Here is a 16,807-nt window from a genome sequence, read left to right as displayed (position 1 = left end):
ATGTGTGTGCATGTGTGAGAGAGTCAGCACTACAAATCCCTAGCCATTAGCGCTAAGTGAATTATTGATTTGGCTCTAATTATAAGGCAAGTTTCATGTCCAATGGCATCTGCTGCAGTGTTAAAGACTAGGCACAGATCCAGAATATGTTTTTTTTAATCCCACAAATACTCTTTGCACTGTATAAATCACAATGTAGCATGTAGCATTGTAGCACTGCAGAGAACATAGGATACAATGTGACCATTCCATTGTTGTTTAGAAGTCAAGCTGACCTCTGAACAGTGTAACTTTTGTACCTTCATTGGAGCATGTCATGTCAGTTTTTTCTCTTCTTTTTTTTTCAGCACTGAATTTATTTCATTCATAAAAATAAAAATGTATTGCTAACACAGTCTTTACTTGCCTTTGGAAAGGTAGGGGTGGTGCGAAGCTAAAATGGCCAACAAACAACTTGTGAATCCCTTAAAGAAAAGAATTAGTCATGTGAGAACATTTAAAAAACAGTTAGAAATGTCTAAAGAGAAAACCTTTTTTAATGTCATTGGGTGGTGAATAGCTGAATGATTACTACTGAAACTTTCTTTTTCTTCTTCCGGCTTCTCCCATTAGGGGTCGCCACAGCGGATAATCCTTCTTCATACCCCCTGGCCTGTACATCTGCCTCTTTCACCCCAACTACCTGCATGTCTTCCCTCACCACATCCATAAACCTCCTCTTCCTCATTTTCTCCTTCCTGGTGGCTCCATCCTCAGCATTCTCCTACTGATATATCCCATGCCCCTCATCTGCACATGTCCAAACCATCTCAATCTCGCCTCCCTCACTTTGTCTCCAAAACATCCTACATGTGCTGTCCCACTAATAAACTCATTTCTAATCCTGTCCATCATCGTCACTCCCAACAAAAACCTCAACATCTTCAGCTCTGCTACCTCCAGCTCCACCTCCTGTCTTTTACTCAATGCCACTGTCTCATACAACATCTCAGGTCTCACCACAGTCCTATAGACTTTCCCTATCACTCTTGCAGATACCCTACTATCACATTTACTACCGAAACTTTACTCCTAGTTAATGTATGGTTTTCCAAAACGTCTGGCCAGGTTAGCGAGAAATTATAGATAAAACTTTAGCTTTTAAATTTGTGGGGACAATTCGGAGAAGAGCCACATGAGCTTGTGGACCTTTAGAAGTAGCTACTATAAATGACTTAAATGCTGACACTTCAAACCATAGTTAAAAAGTTACTGATGAAGAGTCCGTTTCCTCAAGAGTCCCACTTGATTAGCCACTTAATAGTCCTTGTTCTACAAGACCCTGCAGCAAAAAAGTGTACGCTCTGATCTGTTTTATGCATCAATAAAAAAATAATAAATGATGTTGCCTGAGGGAGAAGAAAGACAAAAAGGTCTTGGACACTGAGGTGTGTGTGGGCTTTAAAATATTTCAAAGAATTTACAGATTTTTGCAGATGCCAGATGATGACTCAGTTGTCAGATAACCACAGGATGTGTATTCCACCACCTGGGTCCCAGACAGAGAAAAAAAATTTTGTCTTTCTTGGTACTAGATTAATGGCGGGTTAAGTTTAGCTGTGCAGAGAGTATGTCTTGAAAGGAGTATGTTTCTTAGCAGAGTTTTCTTTAGGTGTCTTCAGGAAGATGTTAGTTAGGTCTATTTGGGAATTACTAAATAAGCATCAGAGGTGGGAAGTAATGAAGTACAAATACTTCGTTAACGTACTTAAGTAGATTTTTTTGGTATCAGTTCTTTACTTCACTATTTGTTTTTCAGACAACTTTTTACTTTTACTCATTAAAATTTTACACAAATATCTGTATTTTCTACCTCTTTCATTTTCAAAACAGGCTTGTTTCTTTAGTTTTAATCCATTGATTTGGTGACGTCAATATTTCTTTATTTCACTGCGTGCCAATTTCAGCCCATCAAACGTTTTCTTGTCATTGCACATCTTTTTCAATCCACTGGTGTATAATGTCCTGGCTCTCACTCATTACAGACATAGAATAGTTTACGAAGCTAAGATTGAGTAGGGCAGAAAGCAACAAGAAGTAAAGCTAAGGTCGATGAGACAGAGGGAGTCAGTGATGTAAACATGACTGAGAACAGAGACATTCCTGATCACCTGATCATCATCATCATCATCATCATCATCATCATCATCATCATCATCATCATCATCATCATCATCTTTTCTCTGCTTGGGTTATATATGTGGATATTCAGCCTGTACACATTTATTAGGTAACACATTTTTTTTTGTACTTTACTTCTTAACTTTTTAACACAAAAAATAGAATTTTAATTTTTTCATTTCATCAATTTAGCGAGTTGAAATTAAAACTTTCAGCACAACATTTATTCACGGTGTCCTTTCTTTACTTATATAAAATAAATATATTACTTATATAAAATTAATAAATAAACTCAACCGAAAAATATTTTAAATCAGTAAACATTTGTTTTATTTATGCGCCAAGGATCAAATCAAAAAGTGTTTTTTTTCCTCATAATGGCAAAATGAACTTAAATGACTGTCTTTATTGATCGTACAGATAAAAAAAATACATCATTCGAATCTGTAAAATGTCAAATTTGTTTTTTTGTATACACTTTTTTATTATAACAACAAAACTCTGTGCTCTTGTAAATTAAAGTAAACAGACAGGGGGCGCTCTCTGCCGTCTCTGTAAATAATCTATAAATCTATAAATCGGTATGATAATAATAAAAGCTTCTTGACTTGCCTTGAAAAGTTGCAGTTTCTCCGGTATCACCTCATTAACTGTCCGTGTGGAAACATAGCAAAGGTTCCGTTTGGTGTCCTGATGATTTACATCATTTAAACCACCATTATTACTTAATAACTTACTTACTCAAACATTTACAAGATTTTTTCATCTTCATGCTCTATGTTGAGTTTGGTTTCACTAATAATAAACACACATTTGCAAAAAGCATCCATATTTTCTCCATGTCCATGTTGCTTAGAGTATTAAAATCATAAAGTATTAACAGCCCCAATATTATATGATGTGAGGTCCAGTTACCAGCATGACACTAAAACAGGAAGTAGTAATAACTACTTTTAACTTAAGCACATGTCAGAGCCCAAACTTGTTTACTTTCACTTGAGTAAAAAAGTTTAATCAGTACTTCAACTTTTACTTGAGTATTTTTAAACATAAGTATCTGTCCTTCTTCTTAAGTAAAGGATGTGTGTACATTTGCCACCTCTGGTAAGCATTGCTGTAAAAGTCTGATATGGGCAGCAAAATTACAGGAAGCCAGTATATCAAAGATGGCAGTGGGATTGTGAAGGAGAACTTGGTAGAGTTCAATAAACAACTCGCTCAGCTGCAGTGGTGGACGAAGTGCACAAACCAGGTACTTGAGTTAATGTAGAGATACACTATATACACAAATATTGCTGCAGTAAATATAAACTACTTTGTACTTAAGTATCCAAAGAACTATTATTTATTATGGCTATAATGTTCCTATTATCATTTTTATTAAAAGACTCTTTGCTTAAGCTTTCTTTCGGCTTCTCCCATTAGGGGTCACCACAGCGGATCATCCGTATTCGTGATCCGCATGTTCGATTTGGCACATGTTTTTATGCTGGATGCCCTTCCTAATGCAACTCCACCATTTATCCAGGCTTGGGACCGGCACTAAGAGTGCACTGGCTTGTGCAACCATAATGACTGGGTTCGGTTCCTGACTGGGAATCGAACCCGGGCCGCAGCGGTGAGAGTGCCGAATCCGGTGAGAGATTTGAATGTTACTCTAAGCACACCAATCTAGTAATAAAATTATATTAATGAGTCAAACATTGATATTTATTGCAATTATCATGTGCCCAAAACCTAATTTTTTCCAAAAAAGGCCAACTGTGTGTTCGTGCTAAGTAAATACCGTACCACCAAGCAGCAATCAGAACAAGTTAAAAACAGACTGTGCGCTCTACTCTGATTGGTGGCTTGCTGTGTGTTTAAGTTAAGATTTTATCCACTCATACATAAAAAGAAACGACTGATTTTTCAAAAATGTAGTTGAGTAAAGATATTAGACTTCAAAATGTGAAGTTAAAGTCTCCACAAATGGAAATACTTCAGCTTCAAAAAAGCTACTTAAGTACAGAAACAAATTACATTTACTTCATTACTGTCCACCACTGCTCAGCTGCATTCTGGTTCAGCAGTAATCCTCAATGAGTGTTCTCTTTGGTTAGAAATGGCCTTACCTTTACTCTTCGATGCCTGTCGATGTCTTATTGCTCACCATGGGAGTTAAAAGTACTGTGCAACCTCTATACTCATGAGCGTTATGTTCTGTGACCTCTCGCGAGTAACAAAAAATCATGAAGTTTTGACTCTCTGGATTTGATAGTTCCTTATTCAAGGGGAATTGTACATGTAATGTACTGTAAACTCAACAAATAAATGTGAATTACTTGTCATAAAGGTTTTATTTACTACTTTACATTTTTATATAATTTATGTAATTTATTAGTACAAACTCTGTTTTGAAATGTTACTCCGAACTTTAAACCACTTTCAGAACTATCAGTTTTTTCGCAAGTTACTCTTAGTCCGGTTCCAAATAAAAAGTTCGTGAACTATGAGGTCACGAGGGTCAAGGTCGGACGTATCGAGGTTCCACTGTATTAACCAAAATAATAAAGTTGCAAGAATGGCCAGCTGAGCCAATGTTTCCCAGCAGAGTTGCTGGAGTAACACTCTATGAGAGTTAATGTGGTTTGGGCATTTTACAACAATGCCCCTTGCTCAAATCCCACTAGAGCTCTATAAGGCGTGTCCCATTGGACCAGGACCTGGGGGAAATCCCAGGACCTAATAAAGAAATTACATCTTACATTTGCCTTTAAAAAGCCTGGGGGCTCCACCAGTACTAGATGGAATTTATGCCTGGGGACAGAAAAGCATTGCCTGACCTCACTCTGCTATCACTATGACATCTATCAGGAAAAACAGAAATAAATTTAATGAGCAAATCTGTATAATATAATGATTTTTTAAATTAAATTAACCAGTGTCAGTGTAACCTTGGTCCTCTCAAGGTTTCTTCCCCATGTCACCTCAGGGAGTTGTTTTTCCATTGCCAATTATTGTTTGCACGTTTGGTATGTAAATCTACATCTGGATTACTGAATGTCTATTGCTATAAGCAGTATGCAACATGAACTGAATTTATAGGTTGTCCAGAACTACCCAAAGATTGTGGTAATGGAAAGGAATATCTACATTGTTTTTGTTCTGCAAATAGTGTAAATATCACATGATTTGGAAGGTAAAGAGTTTGTCCAGGATCATTTGACTGAATTTCAATAGCAGTGCTAAACATATACAGTGTGGATATATATATATATTTAGCACTGTTTAGCACTGCTATTGTCCTTTATTTATAAACTCCAGCGAAAAATAACTTTTAGTCACTAAACATTTGTTTTACTGATACGCCAAATCTAATATCAAAGCACCAAAATCAACCAAAATTATGCACACATCTGTCAATTAAAAACGTTCATGAGAAAACATAGCAAAAGTTCAGTTTCCGATGATTTATGTACAGTAGAACCTTGGATCTTTATTAAAATTTGCTTGCTAATAGGCATTTGCTTGCATACTTCAGAGACGTCCAGCACATACCATTCTTTTACTTATATAGCTAGCATTTTTGGGTAAGATAAGTTTCAATAGTTTCTCACATCTCAAATCCTGCAACAATACTAGCTCAGATCAGCCTTTTTGTAATCCAAGTACTATCTCCTTTAAATAGCAAAACTTCTCATTGAGAATACGGTGCTATTTCTGGTAACAGAAATACCATTCCATTCATCAAGGCACTGATTCATTTCCAGTTACACCTTGTTCTTTTTTATGCATCATATCAACTCTCAGGCTGCGAGAAAAACCTCTCCCACTCTTTTGCTGTCTTAATCAGCTGTAGTGACGTGCTCCTGAAGTGTCCACAAGTCTGAACAGATACCCTGCTTCTATTTCTGAAGCACCACTTCGGCTAATTTCACACTCACTGGCATGTGAAGAGAGCTCTCGTCAAAGCTTTCACTTTCATTCAGTTTTCGAAAGCTTTCTCCACGTCATCACCGATTCATCCATCAAAAATGTGTGGTACCTTAGCAACTGAAACTGCTCAAAAGAGCTGACCTTTGACATGATTTGCTCTTTGCCTCAGATTTTTTCTTGAAGAGTTTATCTGGTGGGGCGTGTTTGAGCAGTTTTTGGTCTTGATTGCGATTACAGAGCTGAGTGGTCCACTTTTGATGAGTATCTGTTGGCTGTGGTGTGCATTCAGACAAGTATCCAGACAAGTGCAGTACTTTTCTCTTGCTGAGAATCGCCTACACTGCATTTACCCAAGAACAAAGGCGTTTGATGATAAGGGTAATCATGCAGAGGGTTGAAATACTTATGATGAGCAGTTCACCAAAAGGTCAGAATAAGGTTAGTGTGTTGATCCTGTTGGTAACAAGAATGCAGAAGGCAGAAAGTAAAATAAATTTTTTTTTCTAACCAGTCACTTTTTAGCAGGTTTATATGGGACTCGGTGCACACAAGAACACAAAACTAAAACAAACCAGACTGTACCAAAGTCCTAGAGTCTTTCTGTCCCAGTGCTTGGCCAAATTTCAGCCTAGCTCAAAGAAACAAGGGGCAAATACCGTCCACTCCATCTCTTAATTTTGTCTGGCAACCTACTGAAAAGGAGAGCCCACATAAAGAGGCTGCCACATACAGGTGTAAACACTACTTACTTCTTCTATACAGCTCTGTCACTTATTCAGAGCTAGTAGCCAACTACTCATCTACTGCCTTAAATTATTCAAATTAGAAATTATGAATATATTAAAAGTGCCTTATTTCATTATTTTGAAAGTAGTCATTTACAGATCACAGTTATGGAGTGGGTCAGGAAATGGCTAATGTGAGCTAACATATTCTTTCCATCCATCCATCCATCCATCCATCCATCCATCCATCCATCCATCCATCCATTCATCCATCCATCCATCCATCCATCCATCTCTGTGGACAGTTGCCAAGTTGTATTATGTAAAGATTTATAATCACACTCTTGAAATCACCTAAATGAGGATGGGTTCCCCTTTTGAGTCTGGTTCCTCTCAAGGTTTCTTTCTCATAACATCTAAAGGAGTTTCTCCTTGCCACAGTCACCACGGCTGCTCATCAGGGGTAAATACACATTGTTCACCTTAACTGTTAAATTCTGTAAAGCTGCTTTGAAACGATGTCTGTTGTGAAAAGCACTATAGAAATAAACTTGACTTGGACATTTGCGAAGTAAATGTAATTTGTTACTGTACTTAACTGGCTATTTCACATATCTATACTTTACTGAAGTATTTCTATTCGGGGAGACTTTTACTTTAACTTCACTTTTTAAAGTCAAATAATTTTTACTCAACTACAAATTTGAGAAATCACTCATTCCTTTTTATTTATGAGTGGAAAAAACTTTACTAGTCAAACACACAGCAAGCCACCAATCAGGGTAGAGCACACGCTCCGTTTTGAACTTGTTTTGATTGCCGCTTGATGGCATCTACTTAGCACGAACATACAGTTCAGCATCAGTTCAACAGCAAGCAGAACATTTAGAGAGGAAAAAATGATAGAAGAATCTCCTGACTCGAACTTGCCACAGCACCGTGTCCTTATTTGTGTTTTTCTTTTTTTTACTTAGTTGATAAGAAAGTTTTGGTCAGTAATTTGAATATATAGATAGACATCAATCAGTGTTTGATTCCATAATATCATTCTATTAATAGATTGGTGTCATAAGAGTAACATTAGAGTCTTTTCTAGTCTTGTGACAAAAATTTTATTGGGACATTACAGCCATAATAAATCATAGTACTTTGGATACTTAAGTACATTTGAAGGCAAATACTTTTGGACTTTTACTTAAAAGTATGTTTAAAGGGAGCACTTTTACTATTACTGGAATATTTATTTGTAATTGAACTCAACTAAATGGTTTGTGTACTTCATCCACCACTACATCTATCCATCTAGTTGTGACCTTTTTTCTTTTATATTTACAAAAATATTTTTCTATTTATCTGGCAGTGACTCCACAAATATGGTTTTACCTCCATATTCTGCTTTGTTTCTCGTTGCTGAAACATATTTGTCTATCACATCCACTTTCAATCTCTCTTTCTCTCTCTCCCTCTCTCTCCTTAATGAGACATCCATTAGCACACTGCCAGGTGAAGAATCCAGAGTGCTCTCATTGGCTTCAATTACCACTAACATGTTTAACCATCAGACCAGCAAGCGACGTAGAAAATGTTTGTGTGTCTTTTAGTTTGTGTCAAATACTGTACAATTAGATAATCCGTCCAATCCGCTGCATATACTGGTTCACATCACCCAAACCAACAATTCTGTTAAATACAGTGCCACATACAGTAACTGACTTTCTAGCAAGCTTTTTGTACTGGTCTTTTACTAATACTGCACGGTTCATGTTGTATTGTGCAAACCTTTTTACTAATACTTTCCCTGAAATATGCTGTAGTTCAATCTCTATCCATTGTCTCACCTTGTCTCATTCCCTCTCTCTCTACTGAGCCAAGGAGGACTGGCAGAAGCGGAGGTGGTATGCAAATTGTTTTGGGCTGTTTTGAGTGGCGCAGTATCCTGACTGAATTACGTGTCATGATGATGTTTGCCAGCCTGCGCTGACACACTGGTCCGTGTTGACGTGTCCCTCTGGAACAGAATCAGGGAAGGGAAAAAAAATAGACATTGCACATTTTCTCTCATTTCTTTTTAAAGGCAGGCGTCCTTGACCTCTACTGCATTGTAAGATGCAGGTGAAAATAGAAATGTGAACTGTATTAGGATAAATGTGAATTCCTTTACTGGAAAAATTTCACCTTTTTGTTGTTTTCAGCACAAGTCTCACTATCTGTCTTTTGTTCGTTCCCTCATTCTTTCTCTTTCTCTCTCTCTCTTCTGCTCTCTCTCAGATGGAAGACCTGATAGCTCGCATGCAGGATGAGAAGAACGGCATCCCGATCCGCACAGTGAAGAGTTTTCTCTCCAAAATCCCCAGTGTGTTCTCGGGTAAGGCTCATGAAACACTGTAGGTGGTGGGCTGAACGAAAGCCAATGCAAATCGCTCATGTTTTATTAACGCACAGACCGACAAGTGGACATTAGAGATCTGTGGCAGCAGCGCAATGCATAAAATCATTCCGCTACAAGTCAACAACTATGATTAATGTTCAGAACAAATATCGGTTGTTAGAGGCAGATGGACTGGTTCGAGCATTTATTAAAAACTTTTCCCTTCTGCGATTTTTACAAACCTCTCATGTGCAAAATGATGAGAAAAACATCTAGTGAGAATCAGTTCTGTGGGTGGAAATGCCTTGTTTGTAGGCGAGATCATAGACAAATGACCAGACTGGTTCGAGCTGATAGGAAGGCTATGGTAGCTTCAATAAGCACTCATTAAAGCTATGGTGAGCAGAAACGCATCTCAGAATGTACAACACATCAAAGCGTTAAGGAGGATGAGCTATAACAGCAGACAACCATTTAAAGTTGTGTTTAGGTAAAAACTAGCATCTGAGGGTGACTTTAACAGTAAGTGGAGACACTGAATGAGCAAATAATACCCCTCAGTTCAGATAATGCCCCCCTGTGTTTTCTTTCTTACATCTTACTATGTGAAAATACAGCTTCCAATAAGAACATTTTGCTAGTAAACAATTCCATTGACCCCCTTATTTTTTATAACTGTGCTGTTTGCCCAAAATAACAAACAACAGAAGAATAATTCAGATTCTTATATTGCTCAAACCAGTAGCTGAGTGCTTCAGTATGGAAAATAGAATGTTGCTAATGAGATTCAACTCTTCTAATGAATGACAGAGGGAGAAAGAGAATGGAAGAAATGGAAAATGGAAAGAATCACTAAAACATTAAGAAGAGTAACAGTGAGAGAGATTTTCCAGCTTCCAAGCAAGTACTGGTGCAGTCATCCAGTTTGGGCATGAGGACCACACTTTGAAATGTGCCCTTGGTGTTTGTCATATCCAGCTGTCTTCAGTGATCCGACAGCAGTGGTCTTTTTCTCAGCTGTAAGAATGTCCTTACATTTTGACAGCTTCTGAGCAACTACTCATAACGATCTGACTCTAGACTTTCTCTGCATCACTTCCTGTCAGGTTCACTGGATGCCTAGAAGCTTTAAAGAGAGTTCAATACAATGCTGGCATCTCACTAGTATCCAGCTTCACGGGGTCCTGTTGCGCAGTATGGCACATACGGTTGCTTTCCAGCTGGAGGTCGTTAAGCCACTGAGAACTGTTTGTAGAAAATGCAGACAAAAGGCCAGTGTCTTGCTTTTCAGCCTGTGCACACAGTGCAACTTTCCCCGAAAGAAGTCCATCAAGGCATCTTGAAACTCCACCAGTAGGCATGGAGGAATAACCACACAGGCTTGCTTGTCATGCCAGTCCATCAGGGAGGCTTGGATTCCCTTCTAGCCATCTTCCAAGCAACATAGTTTATCTTTGCAGAAGACTTGCACATTGTTATGTCTGCTGATTACATCATCAGCACAGGGTGATAGATGATTCCATAACCATGATTTTGTAGGTGAATATGGTGTAAACATTTCCATATTATGTTGTAGAAGAGGGTCTACTGCTAGAGGATATAACATTCTAGATAGAGAACATATTTCTCTCTATCTTATGCCTCTTTCAACATTAAAAGGATTGCATAAGTAATCTTTAGAGAACCCTGACCTTGTTAATAAACTAGCCATCTTATAGTTAATAAACTATTCAAGAGCAATGGTAGGGCAGGGCAAGGGGTGCTCACTGCTGCCCCCAGCTGGTTGCACCCTGGGTGACCACCCAGTTTGCTTATGCCTAGAAACAGTGACGTTGTCCTCAATTGTAGCTGTCCTTCAGCCGAACTGTTATGACGCACCTGCAACAGATCCTCTTCTAGCTGTTTCCAAAAACATTTGTAAAGTCGACAGGAAGACCATCGATCGCTGGCAATTTCCTACACACTTTGCCTCGGTGCAGTTCTTCCAGACTCAGCACACCTGAGATCTCTACATTCACTTTATCAGACACCTAAGAAATGTTATTAAAGACGCTTTCATGACTGCCTCCTGAACTAAACTTGCTTCTGTATGAATTTTCATCAATACAAGCTGCACTCTTTCTCATATCTCCAGGGTTTAGATAAACTGCCCCAGCCTCTGAATGTAAAGCATAGCTAAATCTTTTTTGTCCATCTCCAGACTGAACAGTATTTGGATGGTGCATCTACCTGAGTGAAATCAGATCAGTTCCCCTGTGCATTACCCCCTAATCTACTTTTTAATTGGTTCTTTCTTTTTGAAAGAAGCTCTGTATAGTTTTGATATCAGTAGACTCATAACTTTTGCAGTTCTTTATATTGGTCTCCAAGGCTTTCAATAATTTGGGTTTGTTTGCTAGAGATGTTGCTTTAAAATCTCTAAAATCCTTGCTGAATTAAATAGTGTTTAAATGGCAGTAAACACTGTGATGGTTAATTGATTTCAAAATAAAAGAACACTGCACCATACTAAGATCAGAAAAAAAAAATGGCTGGGAAAATACCAAGATGATCTAAAAACGTCAAATCTGTCTAGTCTTAAAAGGGCTAAATCATTATCATGTGTGTGATAATCAAAGTACATTGGCTTTGATTGTCATGTAAATGCTTCCAAACATCACTTAGTTCATGCATTTTAATGAGACTCTTGCACAAGGCAAATGAAGACCTATGAAGTTTTGTACAATTAACATAACCAGCCAGCAATTAAATTTAATCAGTCGGGCATTTCTGCATTGTAGAATATAACGTCTAAAAATAGCAATATAATGTCTAAAAAATAGCAGTATTACTCCTTTGACATGGTATGAAAAAGGGTTAAAAATGTTGGTAATGGCCACTCTTACATTTATTGTGTTATGAAAAAACGGGACCCCTTCCCATATTTTTTCTTTTTGCACCAATTAATTCCAGAGAAGCACAAATAAAACCAATTTAGTTTCTTCAACAGAAAACACACCATCCATTTAAAACTTCTATCAGCTGTCATTTGTTTCTACACTGAGGTTTTTCTTGTTTTTCTCCTTAGCATTTTCTTTTTTTTGTTAACCCCCTTCAGCTATCAAACTTTTAGATGAATCAGATAAATGCTAAAGGTCAAGAATCTATTCTTTAACAAGTACATTGCTTTTGTTTTTAGTGGAACTGAGTAAATAGCATCCATCATCTATCAAGTTCTCACCCAAACACTCACTCTTTGACAGCATTGTACTAAAGTCACTTTTATTCCTTTAGTATTGTTTTGTTCCACAGATTTTTCTTAATCTGTTCTGTTTAACTTCAGATTTTTGGCTCTTTATCCACAACATATATCTATTTTATAGATGACATCATCGTTTTTCCAAGAGCAGTTACTCGGTGATGTCATGATAGCACTCATACATGCGCTTGTACACTCCACTGAAGGTTTCTCCAGCCTCTGCAGGCTCAGCAACACATAATTCTTTTTTTCCAATCCTTACTCTTACTTGTACAAGAGCAGACTAAAATCTCCTTTTGTCCGACATCTAAAACACTTGATTTTATCTGTATTTGCGGAGACTACCAAAGCAAAACCATCAACCTGAAAGTTAAGTACTAGATTGCATTGTTTTTTACAAACAAACGTTTACAGTTATATTTACAGTATTTCACTTTAATCCAAAGCGACTTACATTTTGTAATTTTATGCAACTGAGCAGTTATGGGTTCAAAGACTTGCCAAAAGGCCCAGCAGTGGCATCTTGGTGGTGCTGGGATTTGAACTCACAACGTTTCGATCAGAAGTCAAACATATTCAAGTCAATTCAAGTTGTCTCTAATGTCATTTCATCCATCTACAGTACACAGTAAAATTAAACAATGTTTCTACAGGACATAGGTGCTACATCAGACAGCATAAATTAGCAAAAGGAACATAAAACCACGCAGAACTCTAAACCAACAACATAATGTGCACATGTGCAATATTTAATGCAAAGAACAAAAGACAAGTATACACAGAATCTGTCAAAAACAGTGAACACAGTGAAACTGTACACAAAGCTGTGCATGTGGATTGTCCAAATAAAAGTACAAAAATAAGTACTGTACATCTAAACCACTGTATATCATAACCGCTGATTTACTACTTCCCCCATATAAGTGTAACTTCTAAATCAAACAATATGGGGAAGGATGTTTGAGTGGCAGGAGTGAGATTTTCATCAACTATTACATCGCATTTAGCTAGCTCATTACCTTTTACAAGCAAAGTTAGCAAAGAGAGAGAGATAATAAGAGTGAGAGTTGTGAATGGATGAATAAAATGAGTAAGAGAGAAATAGAAAATTGTGGGTAGAAAAAAGTAAATGAGAAAGAGACAGAGCAAGAGAATTGTAAATGGAACTATAAAGTGAGCTAAAGAGAGAGCAAATTGTGGGTAGAATAAAAATGAGAGAGGAAGAGACCAAATTGTGAATGGAAGAATAAAGTGTGTGAGAGAGAGAGAGAGAGAGAGAGAGAGAGAGAGAGAGAGAGAGAGAGAGAGAGAATAAGAAAGTGTGGCTGAAAAAGAAAGTGAAAGGAAGAGAGACTCAGAGACATAGAGATTCTCTGATTCCTAGAAAGAAAAGCAAGAAGGCGTTCCCCTAACCATCAAAACACCCATTTCATTTTCATTCTAATCTCTCTCTCTCTCTCTCTCTCTCTCTCTCTCTCTCTCTCTCTCTCTCTCTCTCTCTTACCCTCTTTCCTTGTCAGTTTTTAATAAGATCTCTGGCCCTCCACATCCTAATGGTCAGGTCTGGATTAGATTTGTAAATGCAGGGATGCGATTGGACAGTGAGAGCTGTATCTATCGTAGGTGACCGAGCAGGAGTGCTGAGAGCCCAAATGTTTTTTTGTTCTAATCTTGTTCCCTCTGTAGGAAAGACTAGTCCTTAATCTCACGCTCAGCAATACCAGCACTCGTCCAATACATCATCTTAACCGGAGATTAAAAAAATGGGAGCCGATATACAATATAAGGGACATAATAAACCAGGAAGTAGAGCAGAACGGAGCAGAGGGTCAGCTCATGATCCCAAATATAACACAAGTTTACCTACAGCTTCTAATTATAATCCCAATATACAGAATAAACAAGAAATCAGTATTTATTATTTATTCATACTGTAGAAACTATCTGTATCTATCTATCTGTATCTGTGTGTGTGTGTGTGTGTGTGTGTGTGTGTGTGTGTGTGTGTGTGTGTGTGTGCAGGTGTTATTATGTTTGCACTCGCGTGTACACACACACAGCTGTGTTATAAATCGGGAGATTAGATTAATGTGTGATGTGCTTCTATCCCTCAGGAAACACTGTATAATGTTAAAGGCATGAGACAGGTCCGGCTCTCGGGTCACAGCAGGGAATTCTGGGTAGTCTGAATAACTTTGCTGTATGAAAGTTGTATCCTGCTAATAGGAAGATGCACATTTAGCTGTTCAATAAGAGAGGACGTTTCAAGGTCGCATGCACTTTTAAACCACAAGAGGTGCAGTGCATGGAACTAACACTCCATCAGGGATTAAAGGATGGATTGAGACGGATAGACAGAGCGTCTCTGCTGAAGGAGTCGGGAAAGAAGGATGACATTTCAGGAGAATTCAGTCCAGTGTTTTCTTTCTTTCCTTATCTCTCTCTCTCTCTCTCTCTCTCTCTCTCTCTCTCTCTCTCTCTGTAATGTGAGTTTAATAAACCCCATTAATTCAACTAAACATGTCCTTTTTTGCCTATGCCCTTCTTCCTTTTTTCTCTCTTTACTTCTTGTTCTTTTTTGCCTCCCCTCCTTTTTTCTGTTTTCTTCTCCTCTGTCAGCATTTTCCTTCTCTTTATCTTCCTAATTGTTCTTTTCTCTTCTCACTTCTTTTCTTTTCCGTTCTCCCCTCTTCTTCCTGCTTCACCTTCTTCCTCCTCTTCTTCCCTTTTACCCTTCACCATCTCCTTTTCTTAATTTTCTTCACCTTTTATCCCTGTTCTCCTTCTCCTCCTCTTTCTCCTCCTCCTTTTGTTGATCTTCTTCTTCTTCCTATTTTCATGCTTATTTATATCATACTTTCTTTTCTACCTTTTCTTAATTTCCTTCTACTTCACCTGGTACTTCTAATATATTCCCTCTTTTCTCCGTTCCTCCTCCTTGTTTCGTTCTCTATCCTCCTTATGATTTTTTTAACCTCTTCTCCTTTATTTCCTTTTATATTCTTTTATATTTTTGCCTCCTCCCCTTTTTGTCTTCTTTCTTTGAAAGCTGTAAATAAACATTACAGCACAGTGAAAATCTTTCTTCGCGTATCCCAGCTCATTAGGAAGCTGAGCTTCTTCAACATTTTCTTCCTTCCCCTGTGTTTTTTTTTCTCACATTTACTCCATTCTTCTCATTTGTTCCACTCTTGTGTCTGCAGGTTCGGACATTGTGCAGTGGCTGGTGAAGAACTTGAACATTGAGGATCCAGGTGAGTGCTGAGAGAAGGAGGTCACATCATGAAACTGAGCAGATTAACACCATTTTTTTGTCAAACATTAGTCAAAGTTTTCAATGTATTTGCATCACATGACACTCAGTACAGTGTGTAGCTGCTTTACACTAAAGTACTACTCAAAATCCTGCAAAAAAGAAAACCTTGAAAATATTTTGTGTATAATTCCAAGAACTTCAGTATTTCTTAATTTTCAGGATGCAGCCATAACACATGTTGCTTTTGAACGTGATCTTAAACTTTCTTTCTTTCTTTCTTTCTTTCTTTCTTTCTTTCTTTCTTTCTTTCTTTCTTTCTTTCTTTCTTTCTTTCTTTCTTTCTTTCTTTCTTTCTTTCTTTCTTTCTTTCTTTCTTTCTTTTCTTTTCTTTTTGCCAGCCATGACACATGGTGCTTTTGAAAGTGATCTCAGACTTAAAGAAATCTCCCCAATTCAGCAAAAGACCAACAAACAAACAAATAAATAATTCATGTATAAAAAAAGGGAATAATTAAAAGTGGAAAACAGAACACAAAACAATAAAACTCCTTGAAAGAAAGCTGAAGGTCTTCAATTTAAAATCACAACCAGTGTGTCTGGCAGAAATACTGAAATATTAACTGGTTAATTATTTATTAATGAATCAACACTCCCAATCGATCACTGTGTGTGTGTGTGTGTGTGTGAAATGTTTAAAGGTCAGTGTAGTGGACAGGGATTGGAGGATTGGTTAGAAAATGAATAAATAATGAATAAATACTCTATGTGTATATGAATAAAGTTATATATATTTTATTAGTATACTAGATTTGAGAGAAAGTATGATGAATTATTAGATAAATTTCTTTATTCCTTTATTATGAATGGATGGATGGATGGATGGATGGATGGATGGATGGATGGATGGGTGGATGGAGGGATGTATGAACAGATGTGAATATGTATGTGTGGATGGACTGATAAATAAATAGATAAGGAATTGATGGATGGATAGATAGATGGATAGATGAATGGATGATGGATGAATGGAGGAATGGATGAAAAAAGTAATATATATATATTTTATAGGTATACTAGTATTAAAAGATAGATTGATGAATAAATCGATGAGTTTCATTATTTATCTATTTATTAATTACAGA

General features: G+C 37.3%; 1 protein-coding gene across 1 annotated transcript in view; it reads left to right on the top strand.

Moving 5' to 3' along the window:
- Nucleotides 1-16,807, top strand: part of rgs7a (regulator of G protein signaling 7a) — a 61,281-nt gene that overhangs the window by 24,172 nt on the left and 20,302 nt on the right. The window contains exons 3-4 of the mRNA XM_046855665.1: nt 9,072-9,168; nt 15,613-15,663. Coding sequence (XP_046711621.1) covers nt 9,072-9,168; nt 15,613-15,663 — 148 coding nt within the window. The remainder of the gene's footprint in view (nt 1-9,071; nt 9,169-15,612; nt 15,664-16,807) is intronic.

The sequence above is a fragment of the Silurus meridionalis genome, chromosome 8 (genome assembly GCF_014805685.1).
Source record: "Silurus meridionalis isolate SWU-2019-XX chromosome 8, ASM1480568v1, whole genome shotgun sequence".
Lineage (NCBI taxonomy): Eukaryota > Metazoa > Chordata > Actinopteri > Siluriformes > Siluridae > Silurus > Silurus meridionalis.
The sequence above is the reverse complement of the archived record's forward strand: the minus strand, read 5'-3'. Positions and strand labels throughout refer to the sequence as shown.